The sequence below is a fragment of the Balearica regulorum genome, chromosome 3 (assembly GCF_011004875.1).
Source record: "Balearica regulorum gibbericeps isolate bBalReg1 chromosome 3, bBalReg1.pri, whole genome shotgun sequence".
Lineage (NCBI taxonomy): Eukaryota > Metazoa > Chordata > Aves > Gruiformes > Gruidae > Balearica > Balearica regulorum.
The window spans coordinates 17428690-17447098 of NC_046186.1; the positions used below are offsets into that span (position 1 = coordinate 17428690).

The 18409-nt window shown below is 35.7% G+C and overlaps 1 protein-coding gene across 3 annotated transcripts in view; it reads right to left on the bottom strand.

Annotated features, from left to right (window-relative positions):
• Positions 1-18409, bottom strand: part of ASAP2 (ArfGAP with SH3 domain, ankyrin repeat and PH domain 2) — a 92884-nt gene that overhangs the window by 19585 nt on the left and 54890 nt on the right. For all 3 annotated transcript variants that reach the window (XM_075750648.1, XM_075750649.1, XM_075750647.1), the window contains exons 10-20: positions 14366-14469; positions 14199-14268; positions 8710-8797; positions 6794-6842; positions 6514-6680; positions 4997-5130; positions 4166-4260; positions 2271-2460; positions 1748-1833; positions 1423-1538; positions 894-961 (exon numbers count right to left, since the gene is read on the bottom strand). In XM_075750648.1, the coding sequence (XP_075606763.1) occupies positions 894-961; positions 1423-1538; positions 1748-1833; positions 2271-2460; positions 4166-4260; positions 4997-5130; positions 6514-6680; positions 6794-6842; positions 8710-8797; positions 14199-14268; positions 14366-14469 (1167 nt within the window). The remainder of the gene's footprint in view (positions 1-893; positions 962-1422; positions 1539-1747; positions 1834-2270; positions 2461-4165; positions 4261-4996; positions 5131-6513; positions 6681-6793; positions 6843-8709; positions 8798-14198; positions 14269-14365; positions 14470-18409) is intronic.

The window sequence follows — 18409 nt, forward strand, 5'->3', positions numbered from 1 at the left end:
TGTGCAGTACTTATTTTAAAACAACGTATTTAAAAACAGACAAAAAACACATATAGAAGGAACCTCGGTTTCTAAGTACAAGTATTACTTTTATTTTAAAAACAGATTTCAGTAATCTAGAAAGTTACTGCATTTGAGTAAGTTTAAAGAACTAAGCTCTGTGACAACACAAATAAATCAAAGGTAACGAGACTTTTATTAACCATTGTAGGTCCGTTCTCCATTTTCTGATGATAAGCACCACATCCTATTTGCTTTGATTTAGAAATTGCAAGTCAAAGAAATTAACTGCAATGACAGGTTTTTTAAATCAGACTCACTGATCAAGAAGCCTTGACCCCACTAATCCATTTTTCTTTCTTACTAAAAGTAGTGATGGTAGCCAACTTCTCTTCATAGAATCACAGAATGGTTTGGGTTGGAATGGACCATTAAAGACCATCTAGCTCCATCCCCCCTGCCATGGGCAGGGACACCCTCCACTGAACCAGGTTGCCCAAAGCCCCATCCAACCTGGCCTTCAACACTTCCAGGGATGGGGCATCCACAGCCTCTCTGGGCAACAAGAGAATGGCCTTTATCCATGGCCTTCACCCATAAAAAGTACTTTAGTGATTAGATTTCAACAGGATGTCAGACGGTTGTGGATCTGGGACTAATAGCTCAAACAGAATCATCCCCTGGCCCTAAGAAGTTTAGTATTTCCAAAGCATCTAAAAAGAAATATAGTTTTCTTCTTAAAAGCATATCACTTCAGATAAGCATATAACTATTTCTAAGCATACAACTATTCTGTCTGAAATATATTCGTTGAATATTCAACTGTAAACTGTTAAATATTCAGACATGATTCTGCTTATAAATGTGCAAACACAGACAGATGCAACACTTACCAACTCTTCACAGTGAGTATGTTTTAAGCGTTTAGCTATATCAAGTGGCGTCTCTCCTGATTCATTAGCTATATTACAGCAAGAAAAAAAAGTTATGATGATAGGTGTCACTATTAATATGTCCATTACTAAAGACAAACCTGCAGGTACATAGTGAAGACCAACACACTCTAAAATATCATCTTTCCTTCATTTGTATGTCCACCTCACACCAACCCTCTGAACATGACAAAGAGTAGCAACTCAACATGCCATATGTATGGAAAGACAGCCATGAAATGGCAGTATGTATCTCAGCAATCAGTTGAAAATCTTGGTACTCACTTATCTAAATTTGTTTAAAAACCAAGTGTAATGTATAAGTCAATTTTAAACTTGAAATAAACAGTGAATATTGATTTTTTTATAATGAAGACTATATTCATACAATTATGATAAACAATTGAGGAGAAAATGGACTTATTCCACCTTCACTGCTTCTTATCTGAAGCAGTGACAAACATGAAATTGAAGTACACATTACTTTTACCTATTTCAATAGAAGCCTTCCCTCTCAGCAGCAGTTTGAGGCACTCAACGTTGTCCGTCAAACAGCAGTAATGCAGGGCTGTGCTACCTTTAGATGTTTGCTTATCTAGATTGCCACTATTGGAGTACAAGAAAGAAGACGAAAGCTGATTAAACTTAGTTTCCCAGCTTATATTAATAAACCTCTCTCATTTTAAGATTTTCAAAGAATAAAATTACATTTAAAAATGCTAGAATTAGTTTTAGTATTTGTATTCATTTAGTATTTGTATTACTTGACATAAAAGCAGTATCAGTAACATTTTAATAGCTTTACATACACTTACCTGTTCTGCACTAAAAAGTCAACTATATGAAGGGATGTTCGATCAACTGACCTAACAGCAAGGTGAAGTGCTGTTTCGTCTTGCTCCTAAGAATAAAATAAAAGAACACATTTGTTTCTTCTGATCTACAGAGAAGCAGAAATTTTATTATGACATAAATTAGATCAATTAAAACATTTAATTCCAAAATATTCAGACATGCTACCATTAAAACATATCTTGTGAAGACTTCTATTGCTTCCCTTTTGTTCCTTTAATGTAAACAAACGAGTTGAAAACAAATAGATTACTGAATGATTTAATGCTTAACGTTTTCATACATTTAAAATATGACTGTATTTGGAAACAATTTTAGATTAAACTAATTAATATCTTTGTTATTGCTAATTACATCATCAAAAGGACAAGTGTTCAGAACAGTGTTTCAAATCTTATTTTCAAATAAGAAAAAAATAGTCCTTTTTCATTAATGAGAGCATATTGCACTTATAACAATTTGTCTAATAAAATTTACAACACTTACGTGGCCATTGGCCAGTGGAATTTTTTCTGTGAGATCCACACCATCAGCATATACTTGGACTAATCCAAGAATGTCTCTTGATTTGACTGCTTCACAAAGAGCATGTAATTTAGCTGCATTGTCAGCATGCTTTTTCCTTGCATATTTTCTCTCAATATACTTGGCAGTAATATAATCTTTTCTTGCATTCCTGAAATTGAATATAATTTACTTCTATAACTTTTAGCAGAAGATACACATTAGCATTACCATAAATACATGCAAGTCATTTGAAATAAAATCTGGGAAAGACTATTTCTCATTCATTATGATAATTTTTCTTTTTTAAATATGCATGTAAGACATGCAGTCTCGTATTTCCAGTATGAAATGTAGCTACAGAAGACGAATCAAATATCCAATATGAAGACAGACCGTGAATTTTCCCCTCTGAACTCTGGTGTGAAGTTGAGCTTGAGATTACCCAGTTCTACGTACAGAAGATACGTCGAAGCTTCAGAACGCTGCTTTGCTAACAGTAGCCTGGCAGGTCTATGTTTACCTGACTTGGACTCCTACACATGCTGGAAAGGGATGGAAGGCATGGGATACACAAATCAGTCTTATACCTCTGCACAGACTATCCAGGCCTTGGATCTGTACTCACAGCAGTGAGTATGTTCTGTACAGCAACTCTTCACCACAACATGGAGGATGCAGTGGAGTTTTTAGTTTTGCCTCTAAACTGAGCTGAGAACTTAGTACACTTGAATCAGCACATGAGTTATCACTTTTGCTGTTGATACCCAACTAACAAATGACTACTCCTCTTCCCATCACAGCAAGACAGGAGCTTGCATGCTTCTCAAAGCCGTAACTGCTTACCAGCTCTTCGGATGTACACAACATTTCAGAGAAGACACTTAGCAAAGCCATACTTTATCATCTAGATACCGTACAATGGGCAAAAAGAAAAAAATCCAAATAATAATAAATTGCATCAATGGGTAGCTCTTGTTCCTCAAGCATATGGCAGACAGTATTCCTTCATGGTTTTTAAAAAGTGTTTGTCTTCGGGTTCTCATTTAATTTAAAAAACCCTCCAAATTTGATATGTAGATGTATCAAACTAAATGACATTTTTAAAGTATCATTTTTAAGAAGTCGTCTTATGCTATTGATTTAGCAGTCAGTAAAATTATTACTAATTTTAAATAATTAATATTAATATTCTGTATTATTATTGATAGTGGTACTGAAAAATCATTTGAACTGCATGGTTTAACATCGATTCTGTCAGAATGGTACAAGTCCAGATAATGTAAAATCAGCTTCATCCAAAGCCAATTCTTCTGGGTTTGTTTATGTATCATTTACTAACTCTTTTATGATGGAGTAGTATCCAGCCAAGTAGGCAGCTGTCCTTACTGTGTCTCTGCCATCACAGTCCAGTGATTTCGAGGAATTCAGTTAAATGTTCTGTCTTTATTCCACAGAGTTAAGGACTTAAGTCCTAGGTGTAGTTTCTAAACACTAGGTGTTCAGTATCCTTCATGTAAAATGTGTATCTTATTCCAATTTCTATTTTGTGTTTAAATAGCACAAAATTAACAGCTTTGGTTTTAATCCTTACGCTTGTGTGTCTTTAAAATTCCCAATAAGCCATGTTTAATTTGTTTCTGTCCCACAAATCATGATTCAGAGAGTTGCTAAAATAATTCTTACTATTGGGGAAGGTACAATCAAATAAAGTTCAATAAGACAGACATGCAAAGCATCAGAAAAAAGGTTTACTTTTTGGCTATAAGACATTATATATCTTCCATGGCCTGCTGGTGCTACCCATAAAGGCACAAACCATTAGCAATACTAAATTAAATACCTGCCTTTTTCAGAAGTAGTGGATCTTTACTTACATATCACTGCTTGGATTAGGTTTGACCACCTCATCAACTGGCAGACAGAATTCCATAATCTCATTAAACCCAGCATTCCCAATATTCTTTGCAAGCTGGTAAAAAAAAAAAATAAATCCACAGCTCACTTAATCAACATGTTCAGTTATTGGCCACACACGTACTAGTGGGAGAACAAGGCAAAATGGGAGTTGGGACTTTTTGTTTCTGATTCCTAGTATTGCTACTATGTCAGAATCATGAACAGATTAGGTACCTTTTTGGATGTCAGCGCTCAGCTGCAATTTAATATACAAACAAGGAACTGCAGAATAATCCATCAAGATGCCAGTTCATAGAATAAATGCAAAATACTTTGTGCTGGGTAAGAACACACATATGAACTGTCACAGAGCAGCTGATATGCAGTAATGTCTTTGTGTAGCAAAGCTGAATACATTTTCTTCCTTTGAGGATTAAAGTTCTCTTGTAAAATAATGCTAAATAATTAATGGGATAAGTATTTGTGAAGTCCTTCAATTTTTAATCTGAGGCACATTTATATGTCAAACAGCTGTGTTCTTCTATAAAGCAACCAAGGCTAAAATGACTTGGAAATGCAAAAAATGGGAAGCCTCTACTAATATGAACTTCAAGATCAGGCAAAATTTACAGTAAGACACTATGTTCCAGGAGGTTCCCTTAAAAATGAAGAATTAAGCTTTCTTAAATTATGTTTATCCAGAAGCAACTTTCAAGATTGGAACAACTTCTTATTACAGTGATAAAAATACGCTGTGTTGTAAGTATTTTATAGTACTATTTTTAAGTTAATAAAAGCAATTTGATTACCAAAAGTTCAGATGTTCCCAGCACATCTAATGTAAGTGACTGCATTCTGGAATAGTGAACACCAAGTTCTCTATGGATTCCTGAGCATTCAATGCAAGTTAGAATTCCCAAATTTGTTGAAAGCCAGGTAGGATCTGAAACAGAAAGCACCCACAAAACTGAAATTTATTCAGGCAATTATTTAATTCTAGAAAATGTAATATACAGAAATGAAATTCTGTAAAATAAGATTCCAGTATGTGAATTATCAGGTATTTTAATTTATGTCTTTACATTTACTCTATTGGGAAACACAAATCAGGATTTTTTTTAATGACAAAAGAAGTGAAGATTTAATTTTTTTTTTTTTTTTTTTTTTTTTTTGGTAAAGGACAGGACCCTCCAAGGGAGCTGCTAAAACAGTCCAGCTTGTCATTCTCCACATGGCTTTCAGGAACTGCGTTTTCCCACAAATGCACACCAACTGGGGGTACAGGTGCAGTTCAAATCAAAATAACAATGCCTATAGGTGGTTGGGGGTTTTTCTGTATTTCAAGTACAGACATTAGGCTAGTGAAGCAGCAGTGATTCTGAAGTGCACATACAGCACCACACTACAATGGATTCTCACTCAATTATTTCAAAACTACGAACACTCATCCCTCTCCTTTCATTACCCTGGCTTGTCTTTTCACCTGGTATTTTGCATTCTTGCTATAACGTTCCCTTATCTTCCAGACAAATAATGAATTTCTGAAGATTTAGGCAGCTTAAAAATTAATTTATTTGATAAAGGATTGGTAGTAGCTATTTAGAATCTTCTCCTTTAAAGACAGCAGGATTGACTCTTCTCATAGTTTTATACAGTATCTATTGCTGGAAGCTACTATTGATTTATAAAGTGGATACAGCTTCAGATCTGATGTTTTCAGCTACAGTTTCAGATTAAAAAACCCTGAGTCCTGCAGTGCCTCTGTAACATACAAGAACACAGGAAACAGCAGGATTTAAAAAATAATTTGACGAGGATTAAAGTAGAAATTCATCGATCAAGAAACCAACACTGCAAACCAAAGTCAGCAGGTGCATTCTTTTCCAAATGAGCACAGTCTTAGACATATTCCCTGGCTCACTCTCAAAGTTAAAAATAAAGGGGGGGGGGGGAAGGAAATGAAAGGAAAAAAAAGAGAGCTGTATTAGGAAAATACTTGAACTATCTTATTTCTGTCCAGTTTTACCTGAATCTTAAGTAAAATATGGGCTAATAAAATAAGTTCAATTGATTTATATAAGCAAAAGTTAAAATTAGCAAAATATATTGGGGAAAAATAAGCTTCTTAGTATTTTTTCTCCCCACTGACAATATGTATATAGCAAATCAATCTTACTAAAGTAGGGCAATTAAATTGTTAGCATATTCTACAATGTGTATAATCTTTGTGAGATAAGGAGTAAAAGTGAAAGCATAAACCATCAGCTTAAATACTTTCATGACACACAGAATTTTTACCAATTAGAAATATGCTTAATTGAGTCACCTTGTGCTCCACAGTCACAACACACATCATTTCCAGTCATCCTCTGGACTTCAGATATAATTTCTTTTGTCAGTTCCTGGACAATATTATTTTCTCCTGTGTTATCATCTCCTTTGAATGCATTATTTAAAGCTTCCTCTTTGCTGTTTTGTAGCACAGATGTCCATCTAAAATGGCAGTAATATTTTGCTATTAAATGTTTCAGCACTTCTAAAGTTCAAGGTAACTTCTCAGTAGAAGATACACCAGTATCACAAATAAAATTAGCAAAGTAACTCACATTTGACATTCCTGTTCATCCTCTGCTTGAAAGTGGTACGTCCTGTCATCTGCACAATAAATAATTCATATACTGATTAAAAAAAAAAAAAAGATTGAAAAACTGATTTTGCAGAAATCTCTCAGAAAAATCTAAAATTAATTGATGTATGACTCCTGAGGTCTCTAGTCTCATCACTGGAGTGTGGACAGGCAAAAAGTCTATTTAGCAACTTTCGCTCATTCTACCAACAGTTCATCTATGTTTGTATCTATGTTTGCACAAGGTGACTTGCTGCTCTTTAAACAGAAACTCTTTTCATCAGTGCTGTGCTTCTGTCACATAAGCAGCAGGAGAGCATAGTAATTTTTCCATGTTCTAGATATAACTTCAGTAATCACAAGTCTAAAGTTCTGCTGGAAGTGGTGGTGTGTGTGCCTAAAATATAGAGTCCATATTTGAGTTTATCTGTGTATATAAGAAAGAATTAAAGTTTCCAAATGAGCCCTTAAAACCACAGTAATCAAAAATGGCAAAACAAATTTGCCAGACGCAAAGTTCAAACTACAATCAGAGTAAGTCCCGAGCTGTTTCAATTAAATCAAGCTCAAAATTTTCAATTTACTACTACTTTTGTAATTCTAAGCATTGTTATCACGGTATACTAATAAAGAAAAAAACATAATACATTTTAAGTCTATGAAACAAATGAGGTATGATACAGTTTGGTGATTGAGTTGGAGTTAAAATTAGAATAGTTGATGAGAAGAACAGAGGTAAAGCTACTGGCAGAAAGATATCCTAGGCTGAAAATTCCTAAAGGTTGAAACATATTCAGGCAAGAAAGTATTAAAAGATAGTTTCAAACATGAAAAATGTTGAGAGTTAGGATACATTAAAGGACAGAAACGGAAGTGCTAGATAAAGAATAAGAGATTTTATCTTGGCACGATACTGCAATTTGCAGTTTTTAAAAACGAGGAATGTTTTTAAACTCTATAGCAAAACAAAGTGAAAAAGTGATCTGCAGAAGGATAAGAGGCCGGTTATGCCTCGTCCTGTGTATGATGGGACAAATTATAATGTTGTGATAAACTGATATTGGGAAAAATGTGACACTGTAATCAACAAAGTAAGTGCCAAAGTAAACGGGAGACCATTTGTTTGCGCAGCAATGGAAAAGCTGTATATTGCATACACGAGTACTAGCCTATTAACATAAGTAGCATATCTTACATTTACAAAGAGAAAACAACTTTATGCTCTGACAAAGGAACAACTGAGGAATAGATTTATATTCTTCTTCCCAAATAATTTGAGATAAATATTTTAGTAATGTATTTTAATTGAGTCCATACATATAATACTAAAATGTCCCAGTGAGAAAAGAAAGAAGACATTCTATTGTACAATTTCATATCATCCCATTCAGTTCCTAAAATTATTCAGTTTTGGTGTTTTTAATATGTATACTCTTTATCTCACCTTTATCATTAGATAACAAAACTAAAAAAAGTTTTCAGTATTTTCTTCACAGTTACATAGCAACCACTATGCTTACATTTTAAGAAGTTTTGTTATGGTTTAAAAGCTTCTTTTGATCTTGTACAAAAGTCATAACTTTCCAAGATGATTCAACATTTTGAATATAAAGAAGGATGTCACAGAAAAAAAATGTTACTCTATTTTAAGGCAGCACAAAATTACATAGAATGAAGGAGTAAAACAGCTTTAAAAACAAGTGGTATTCCACAGAAACAGGTACAGTTAGTTGCTAAAATAAACGTAGTGGGAAATTCTCATCGGAAGGGCATTTTATAAAGGGAAGTATTCTACAATTGTGAAAATGTTTAAGTGGATCACTGATACATCTACAGAAATAATGGAAACCCCTTTGATATTGCCTGCAAGTAAAAAGATGTAAACAACAAACCTACGTGATATGAGGTCAAAACATTTTTTCTCCTCTGGGTTTGTTTTCACTTGGCATGTTAACAGATTGAGCTTTGCTGGAGGTCGGTTAGCCTATTCAAAGATAAAACATAGACATTTTAGTATATTGATACTGAGCCCTGCAGTCCAAAAACACAGGATAGCATCCCACTGGCGAAAAGACTTGACAAATGGCTGTTACTTTAATTTTTAAGGTACCCAGGTTTTGATTTGTTTTCTTCTGCATCATGGTTTGTAAACTACATTTTCTTGTAGTTGGCTATTTTGTTCAGTGATAATGGGATAAACACTAGAATTTGGAAAAGGGAGAGGGATAAAATCACTTTAATTACCACTATTCTGATCATCTTACCAGTAACACTTATCTGAAGGAATCAGATATAACAAAGAGACAGATTCATTTCAGGTAAGTTTAATCCTCTAATATTTAGGCATTTAGTTTAAAAAAAAAAAAAATTAGTTGTCTAGGTATAATCAAATAATTTGATTCCTGCTAATGTCTTTAAAGAGCCTAGATAACCAGTTTAGAACAAATGCCCAATTTTTACATCAGTAATGGCAGACTTTGAAGGAAAGTAAGAAGTTTGCACAGAAGTCTTGCAACAAACATATGTAAAACTAAACCGAGACAGTTCATTACCAAAAAATGTAGTGAAACAAAATATATTCTATAATGATACAAGTTTTCTAGTCAAGTTCCTCTCAGCTGTATGAGATTCTTATTGAATATCAGTTCCTTATTGAATAAAAAGTGTCAATGTTTTACTCTAAGCAAAATGCATAAGAAAACTTATTTTTTTAAAAGTTCCATAAAGGCTCCAAAGACTTTTCAAATAGCTTCTCTGCACTAATCTCTTCTTTCCCTTAAACTGCCTGTCCTACAGACCTGGGTTAGGACCTGGAAAGACATTATGTTTACAACCTTGACTTGAGGAATGGCTTTGCACTTGCTACAATGGATAACTAGTTTCACTCTCCTTTCAGAATAATTAAATTAGAAAGCCAATTTAACTAGAGAGGCTCTGGTCTAGACAGTAATATTTGGAAAATAATAATTTGTTTAAATCATTAGGAAAGTACTATTATAAAGATAGCAATATACATTAACACATTACCATACTTATTGTTGCATTCTAACAATGCATTGTAATCTATCAAGTTGCTAAAACAAGATTTAATCATCTAAACAAGAACTATTATCTAATGAAACTGAACTACCACATAATATAATTAACTTGCAATGAATTGTAAGAAACATAGATCTTCTCAATCTCCTCTAAATTTATTGATTTCATTCAATAAAGAAGGAAGAACAAGTCTGAAGAGTACAGATTTCCTTGAAACAGTCTGATAAAATGATGTAGCTGGCCAAAAAATGTGTTTCTTATATCTGAAGACCAGTAAAAAATCAAAACCGTGTAGAAACATAAGACAAGGAAAAACAGCATGCTCATGCTTTGCCCCACATAAGCAGCAGACATAAGGTCATGGATGCTCTGAAACAACAAACCTGCAGGTCACTTGCTGGGCAATGTAAAACAAATTGTACCCAAGAGAGGTTTTGGAAGCAGCAAGATGACAATTAATTGACAACCACATCGTATTCTCTCCCTAGTAAATAGTTTTTCAAATTCCAGACATTCCTTATAATAGTAAAAGCGCATACAGTTTTCATTATTACAGCCTATCAACAACAAGAGTTCTTTGTAACTAGGAGCATATGATAAAATATCTTGAAAATGCCAGCTTGGGCCCACTTTCTTGGTTATATTTAAAGGTATTTAATATCCATAGCACTGCAGTTTCCACTGTCTACATTTTTAATGTAAATGTTTGTCCAAGAAGTGTCCAGAAATCACCTATAATGAAAATACAAAATAAAGCAAACAAAAATTGAAATGTAAGTATTTGGTAAACAAGCCACTGGGCAACTCATATATACCTTTCTCACATGCTCTATGAGAATGTAAAAATGCAAGTAAATTCAGGTTAAGAAAGAATGCAACTTGCTCCAGGACTTTAGATCTGAAGCGGATTCAGGACTGAACTAGTTTTCTATAACTCAGGAAATTTGAAGCCGTAAATGGATGCACTAAAATGCTTCAGAGAGGTCTGAAGGACAAATATACTCATCTCTCTGGGTAGGAGAAAGCAGCCTAAAAACTCTGTATCAGGATCTGAGAACCCAAAGAAATGGCTGCAACAACCTAAACCACACCCTGAGCCAATGTGCTCATCTTGAAATCCAAACATATTCCAAAGCTTTTAACTGAGGACCTCCTAACCTGAAGTCAGCATTAACAAGGGTATTAAAACCCCTGACATCTTGGCCCACGGCTGATACCACCAGAGTCATGCGTCTATCCTGTGGCTGAATCATAGCCTCTCCCCACCCGCCTCCCCAGCACATGCCCATTACTTGGGGGGACAACATGCTTCCGTCATACGGCTGATGCTGCCTGGGGAGAAGTTAGAGCCTCAGACAAAGGGAGGCAAGGCTGCATAAATTCCTTAGCCACACTAGGCCACAGGTTGAACCAGGCTTTTGGCAGGATTAGGAGACACTAGAAGTAGAAAACGGTAACAAACAGGTAACTGCTATTACGCTATTTGTTTGAAACCTCTGGGTTTCATTTTCCTGCTTGAGTCTCTGATTAGACAATTAAATTTCAGACTACTAGTGAGTTTTTGGACAGCCATGTTAACACATCAACACCCTGAAATGATGTGCTGCAACCTCTCACACCATAGATGCAGACTTCAGCATCAACTTGTGTTCCTTCCTGGAGAAACTATAACCCTCCATCCACCAAAACTAACTTCTAACGTATTCTGGCAACAAACAGTAAGTGTAGGAACCAAAAAGTTATGCCTTTAAGATAATACCAAGGAGTTCCACGATTTTTACAAAAGGCACAAGCAAATGCATCCACTTCAACAGATTGGTTGGCTGATTTCATTGTGCATTTTTTCTAGGTATCACAGCAATTTGCTAAGAATCAGAAGATTAAATCTGAATCCTTTTGCATTCAGATTGTCCTATTAACTATAACGGTAGATTAAAGTTTCCAGCAGTAAGGAAAGAACAACAAAAAAAGATTCCTTGATAATTAATCTCTCTTATATTCCTTTTTTTGCAGACAACCAGCAAATTCCATTTAAGGTCTTTAAACACAAATCAACTTTGAGGAATCTGAGGTTCCTCAAATGTAAGTTTTCCCCTTGTGACTTCTTGATGCAGAAACCACTTAGGAATTCCTATTTACATGGTTCAATCTGCTTCTATCATTGTTTTTTTCATCCACGTGTGTTAAATTGCAGTCAGGTAGATGTCAGAAAATTTCCAACTGCTAATAATTACACAAAGGAGCACTGTATGTTTTTCAATCAACCATTACCTTGCACGATGCTGTATGAATGTTAATTTCTTTGAAGATTTTAGATGTCTAAAAGTCTAACTTCTGCACATATGCCAATGCAGACACATGTATGCAGCGTTACAGCTGGGTGACTGACAGAACCAACCGTATTCTCGCCATTTGTATCAGGAGGGCATTGGGCAGGCAAGTTTAAGTCAGAATACAGCATCTGCAACTGCCTGAAGATAGCGGTTCTAGAAACTAACTGAAAAAATAGTCCCTCATAGAACGAGAGGCTACATGACTAAAGAACAGAAATCCACGAAGAATTCTTAGCCTTTAAAGGAAAAGCATTTACAAATTTGTATTTGATAAAGCAAACAAAACTGACAACTGAATTTCTGAGAGATGGTTCATTTTGATGAACAGCTGGGAAGAGAGAATGACACATAATATTTTAGAGACCAGGAGATATAAACCCTGAGAAAGCTTGGAAATCAATGTTGTTGCTTCAGAAGTCTCAGAAGACATTCCAAGCAGCCCAGAAAAAACAGCAATCACTTCTACCCATTTCGATGTCTATGAAACAAGCATTAGGTTTTTTTTACACAAAACTGCCATCAATACATAAGGGGAAACTGAGCAAGTAAGTGAAAATACTTTTTAGGATTATATTTTAAAACAAGAAGGTGCTCTTTTGATTTTATAATATAAGAAGATCAAGACCAAACCTGTGAAACCCACGTATCTAAACTCACATTTTAAATATCTACTTTAGCAACTGATTTCCAGCTATAGCTCCACTGATTTCAGTGGGAACTTACTGCTTCTAAAAATGTTAGACCATCTGGTAGACAGCTTATAAAAAGAGAACAACAGTATCTTGATAGAATCAGTAACAGTACTTGAATGTGAAAGTTTTAAAATTCTGCTCCACAAATGGATTTTGTAGCCTCTGCCAGGTCTGAGCTGCCCTAGCTACACTCCTACTGGTACCACTACAGCATGTCCAATGCCAAGCACGTTTACAGTACATGGAGACACCAGTATAGGAACACTGATAGAGTTTTCTCTGACAAAGATGTGCTCATACGCACTCAAATGATAACAGAAATAAACTGGTGGACAATTCCAAAGCCATAGTAACAACTCTACTTTGCAGGCCTGTTTTTGCGCTCCTCCTTAACTCCTGGTTGACAATTCAGAAGGCAACAGCTTGTGGTTAGATGCACATATGAGAGATTGATTCATATTTGCTGCCAGGGTCAACTTGTAGTCATAGCAACAGGCATAACAGGATGAAGAACAGAACAGTTCATAACAGGATCAAGAAACAGGGCTGTTTATTAGACCAAGAATGGGAAATACTGTCACAGAGCTGATTTTTACCTTAAGAAACTTTCTTCGAAGTTTCGAGAAAGCAACATAAAAAGAGAAAAGTTATGGGAATGCAAAGCCAGCTGAGCTCAAAGCCAAGTGTAAAAGGTTCAAAATATTAAAGTATAAAGTTTTAAAACTTTAAGTATAAATATTTAAAGTTTGTTAATATGTTTCAAATGTTAGTAGCAAAGAAAGTGGGACTTCTAACTCTCTCTCTCTCTTGTCATTCTGGTAGAAGTTGCCTTCACAGCTGATTCTCACCAACAGCTACTCCCCAGGAAAACTACCTTCATAACAGATTACTATATAGCAGCAAATCTGGGGGAAGAGAAGAGATTCAGCATTCCCTCAGTTTGTTTTGTAAATATAAAAAGTTGTTTAACCCATATCTAAAAGATGGCTTAATGCCCAACCATATCTTTCTAAAAAAATGAAGTTAGAATGTATATTTTTAGATAGTCTGGTAAAATATGAACGGTTTACATGAACTGAGTCATTTAAAAACCCTTTTTTTCCCCATTAACAGTCATGAGCATTAAACCAGTTGTATTTTTAGATACTGTCTATGTCTTGACATATTTCTGAAAGACTGCCTTAAAAAAAAAAGAGTATCCATCATATTCAAAACGCTGCATCAGGAATCTAGCTAATTCCAAATTATAAATATAGACCAGCATAGCTTGTCTTTTTGCATTAGCAACCACGTACATAAAATACCATAAACAAATACTTACTGTACCATGGGAAATTGTAAGAAAACCATTTTTAACTGAGCACTTCCTTTTCTGCCACACTTTTCTGATTCTGATTTAAATGGAGAAAAAAAAAAAAGTGACTCAGTTTTTAATTGTTTCAGCTTTTAGGACCTATTTTTTCCCCAGCAGAATCCAGCAATACTTACCCATCACTTTTCTTGTACAGACTACCACTTCGTTCAGTGCCATGTTCCTTGTTTCCCTGAGGCTGATGTAAACTGTAAGCTGTACTCTGACGAATCTGAGAATCCTGAAATATACAGAACAACAATTTGTAATGCATTCCACACTTTCAATCAAAATATCCCCCCTAATAATGAGTTTCAGAGCCTTTCCTTCCTGCTCTAATCCTACAACAGGCCAAACAAAGCACATTTTTCCTCCTCAATGAGAGAGAACAAGATCCATTTCTTTTTTCAGAAGGCACAAAAACATTTAAGAAATAGCCATTATCAGCACCTGCAAAAATCCTCTCACTTGCTTTTATTTAGCTTTACTATTGGCTTTGATCGATTTTTTTTTTAACCCCCAAATTAATTGAGCAGTGGGCCTTCCAACTCATGCAAACACTGCAGTGCACAAACACTAAAGATTATTATTACCTGCAATTCCTCATGCACCCTTCCATTGTAAAAAAATATTACATAAATAAACTTGAAGAAGTGGTTTTCCTTGTGGAAACTGAGTCAAGTTATTACCTGAAAAGCAGAAGAGACCTCCTGGAAACATAGTTCAGGAGGTATACAGGAAAACTGAGAAGTTATTTTCATAACAAGAATAATTGAAACCAAAGTATCTCGAACAAAGTAGAATTCTGGGACAGAAAGTGACAAGGATTAACTAAGCCTTTCTCACTGCTCTCAGAACTACCCAGATGCAGGACCCACTGTTGCAAGAGTCCAACTTCTTAAAAAATAAGAACCTGATAACGAGGAATCTGATGTGTCCAACTGTATCATCAGCAACAACATGATGGGATGGACTTTTCGATGCATACAATGCATACAGTAACAATGACTAGTACTTAAACAATTTATTGTTTTCTCTTCTACGATCTTTGCTCTATGGACATAATACACCTCTGTTGTATATGGCAGATAATACAAGTACAGCAAAGAAAAAAACCCACAAAGGAAGTAGCTCGCTCAAATGACTATCATCTGAGCTATTCTAAACAAAAACCTAAGAAGAAAAAAAATCTCTTTTGCTAAGAAGATGAGATAGTGTGTCTCATATATACTAGCAGTACAATCACAGATACATCATTTTGGGTTTTCAGAGTGTACACATGATAAAATACAGTGATCTAAAAATATGAATCAAGAAGACAGTTTCTCTCTAATTACAATTAGCTTCGTACACTTTATTAAGACATCTCTGGATATAAGCAGGGGGAAAAGACCAACCAAAACAAAGAACACACTTGGACTGAGCTTTTCCCCAGGGAATGCCAGCTCAGATGGAGTGCTGCTGCTTTACAAGCTCCAGCAGCACAGTCTGCTACCAAAGCTGTTCAGGTTCCTCCTCAATAGTAGTGGCAACACATGACAGGTCCAAAATATGATGGCAGGGACAGAGCTACCACCTACACCCCTGTTCAGTGCACTTAGGACTCCACACCTCCAGGCTGTAGGATTTTTGGCTCATCCTGAATACAGTGCTGGAGCTCAGTGGTCCTGAGAACCACGAGCCGAGCTCAAGGCAGGCTGCAGCACTCTCCAGTGCTCCTTTTCAGCAGAACCAGCCTGCGCCCGCTTCCCTGACTCTCAGGTAGTAATCTAGGAAGCCGTATCAGGTAGCTACAACATTCACCTGCAGCTTTTAAAGGTACTACAAGACCACCACTTCAATGTCTGTGCCTGACAAAGCATCCCTTCAGATTTAAACCAGTCTGTTTATCATTCTTCTCCAGCCTGTTTACACAGAATTATTTCATTTTGCACTCTGGCAGCTCAACATGAAAACAGAACATTTAAAAAGAATTCTCATCACTGATTAAGAACCACTGCATGCATAGATTTACTGACTTCTGAAGAAAATCTGATCTGACACTGCTTATTGTGTCCTACCAATGCCTTGATCTCTGCCTCCCATTAGTCAGTAAAGGAAATTCATTCCCAAGAAGATTAGAGGCCTTACAGGAAATTAATTTCAGTTCTCTACATCCTCAATTACACAAAAATTTCAGATGACCTTCAGCACCTGCCCATAGCACCATTCCCATTACTTGAGACTGTGCTGCTACTTTTTGAGCATTATTTTCTGCCGCATTTCAGCTACCTCCTTCAGCTGTTGTTTATGCTCAGCTGCTGTGTTTGGCCAAACCGGCAAAGCAATAATACAAGCTTCCTGCCTTATTTCAACCAGAGAGGAAGCTGCTGTAGCTGACGTGTATTTCCACACATTCATTACTATGAACAGTGTCTTTAAAACATTTAATACTATTTCATGAAAAGAACTTAAGGACAAGACAAGGAGATTTGCAATTTTAAAACCTTGGTTCAGGCCATGTCCAAATCAATAGCGTTCAACGTGATTGCCAGATGATGGTTTTCCACAGACCTCTGACAAGGAAGTTCATGATTTTGATCTAGCTCCTAACAGACGGGGTGCCATACCACAAACCACCAGCATAATGAACATACTTCCAGGCAATTTCAGCACGCCTTTTCCATGTGCAGGCTCCCCAAAGGATCTTCCCTTATTTCTAGTTTGCATATTGCACATAACAGGAGTACAAATCACAGATAACAGGGTCAGACCCCATGGCCTCATCAGAAAAGCAGGAACAATGTACGTTACCTATGGGAGGAAACGGATCACCACAGGATATAATAGGACGTACCTAGCACAAAGTATTGTCATTTTAAATATCTCTTGAAGATAACGAGATCAGAACAGACTGAAGTACACAAGCCTAAGAAACTAAACTTTGTCCGTTTTATCAGCTTTGAAATGCAGATAGGCATACAAAAAAAAAAAAAAAAAAACCTAGTCATTTCACTGCAGCACGTTTATCATGAATCACTTCACTGACCATAAAGAGATTTGAAATTATTTCTTCCGAAGTCTCATAAAGACCATCTGACATCTAAATCAAGCTGAATAGCACAGCTAAAAATGAAAGAAATATGAAAATGGTATTCTGTAGAGATGGTCTGTGACTACTGAGAAGAGAGATTCTAAAAACCTACTTATCAATCCCACTATTTGAACACAACAGAACTTTCCATACAAGGTGCTTTAACTTATGCACAGCAAATTTTGCCTAGCCATTCCACAGCTCCCATGGAGCAGGATTTTAGACTGTCTGGATCACTCCTGTGTGAAAAGCTGCCAAAAAGCCCTTACAGCTCTCCAAGATCCTGAGCTTCCTTTCCTTTGCAGGATCATTGCCAAGAGGATGTTTCAGAGATCCATCCCTTATCTATTACAGCCCCACAGAGCCTCCAACAAATTTATCTGCCAGAACCCCCTGCAGGCAGCCTCTCCTACAGCACAGCTACCGTAATTTTTGTCAAGAAAAATAAAATTTATCCTATTTGGCAGTGGCCTAAATAGATTAGAAGTTCTACCAAACATGTAGAAGAAGCAGAAGCAAATCTAAACACTACAGTAAGGCTAACTTCAGAAAGGACATGGGAAAAAGTTGAAAAATTAAAAATTACGGAGGTGTACACGCAATGATGTTTTAAAAAGAAGTTTCAATATAAACCAGGTTTGAGGAAGTTCTACGCAGGAGGAAACTATGTATGCAGGCACAACAAAAGCAGCTCACGATGAGTGTTTGTGTCTTTTTTTTTTTTTAAACACAATAACAGTATTTGTCAACGTTCTACTATTTCATACATGAAGTCTATTTTAATTAAAAGTACATATAGCTTCAAAATCTTGCAAAAACATCAATCAAGCAACTGGATTTAATTCCCAAAAGAGAGTGAAAAGGAAATCACCAATTTGTCTTACAGTAATTTTCTTTCCCAAGAACAATCTGATAATGGTTTTGGGTTTTTTTGTAATACAACAAACAGAAGAGGAGAAAAAAGAACCAGTCTTTTCATACCAACAGAAAAAAGCTCAGAGGAAAAATCCAGTTTCTTGAAATCTGAATGGAAATCATGCCAACTATTTTCATTAAAACATAGTAACACTTACTCTCCTAGACTTCGGTCACAAAATGTAAATGCATT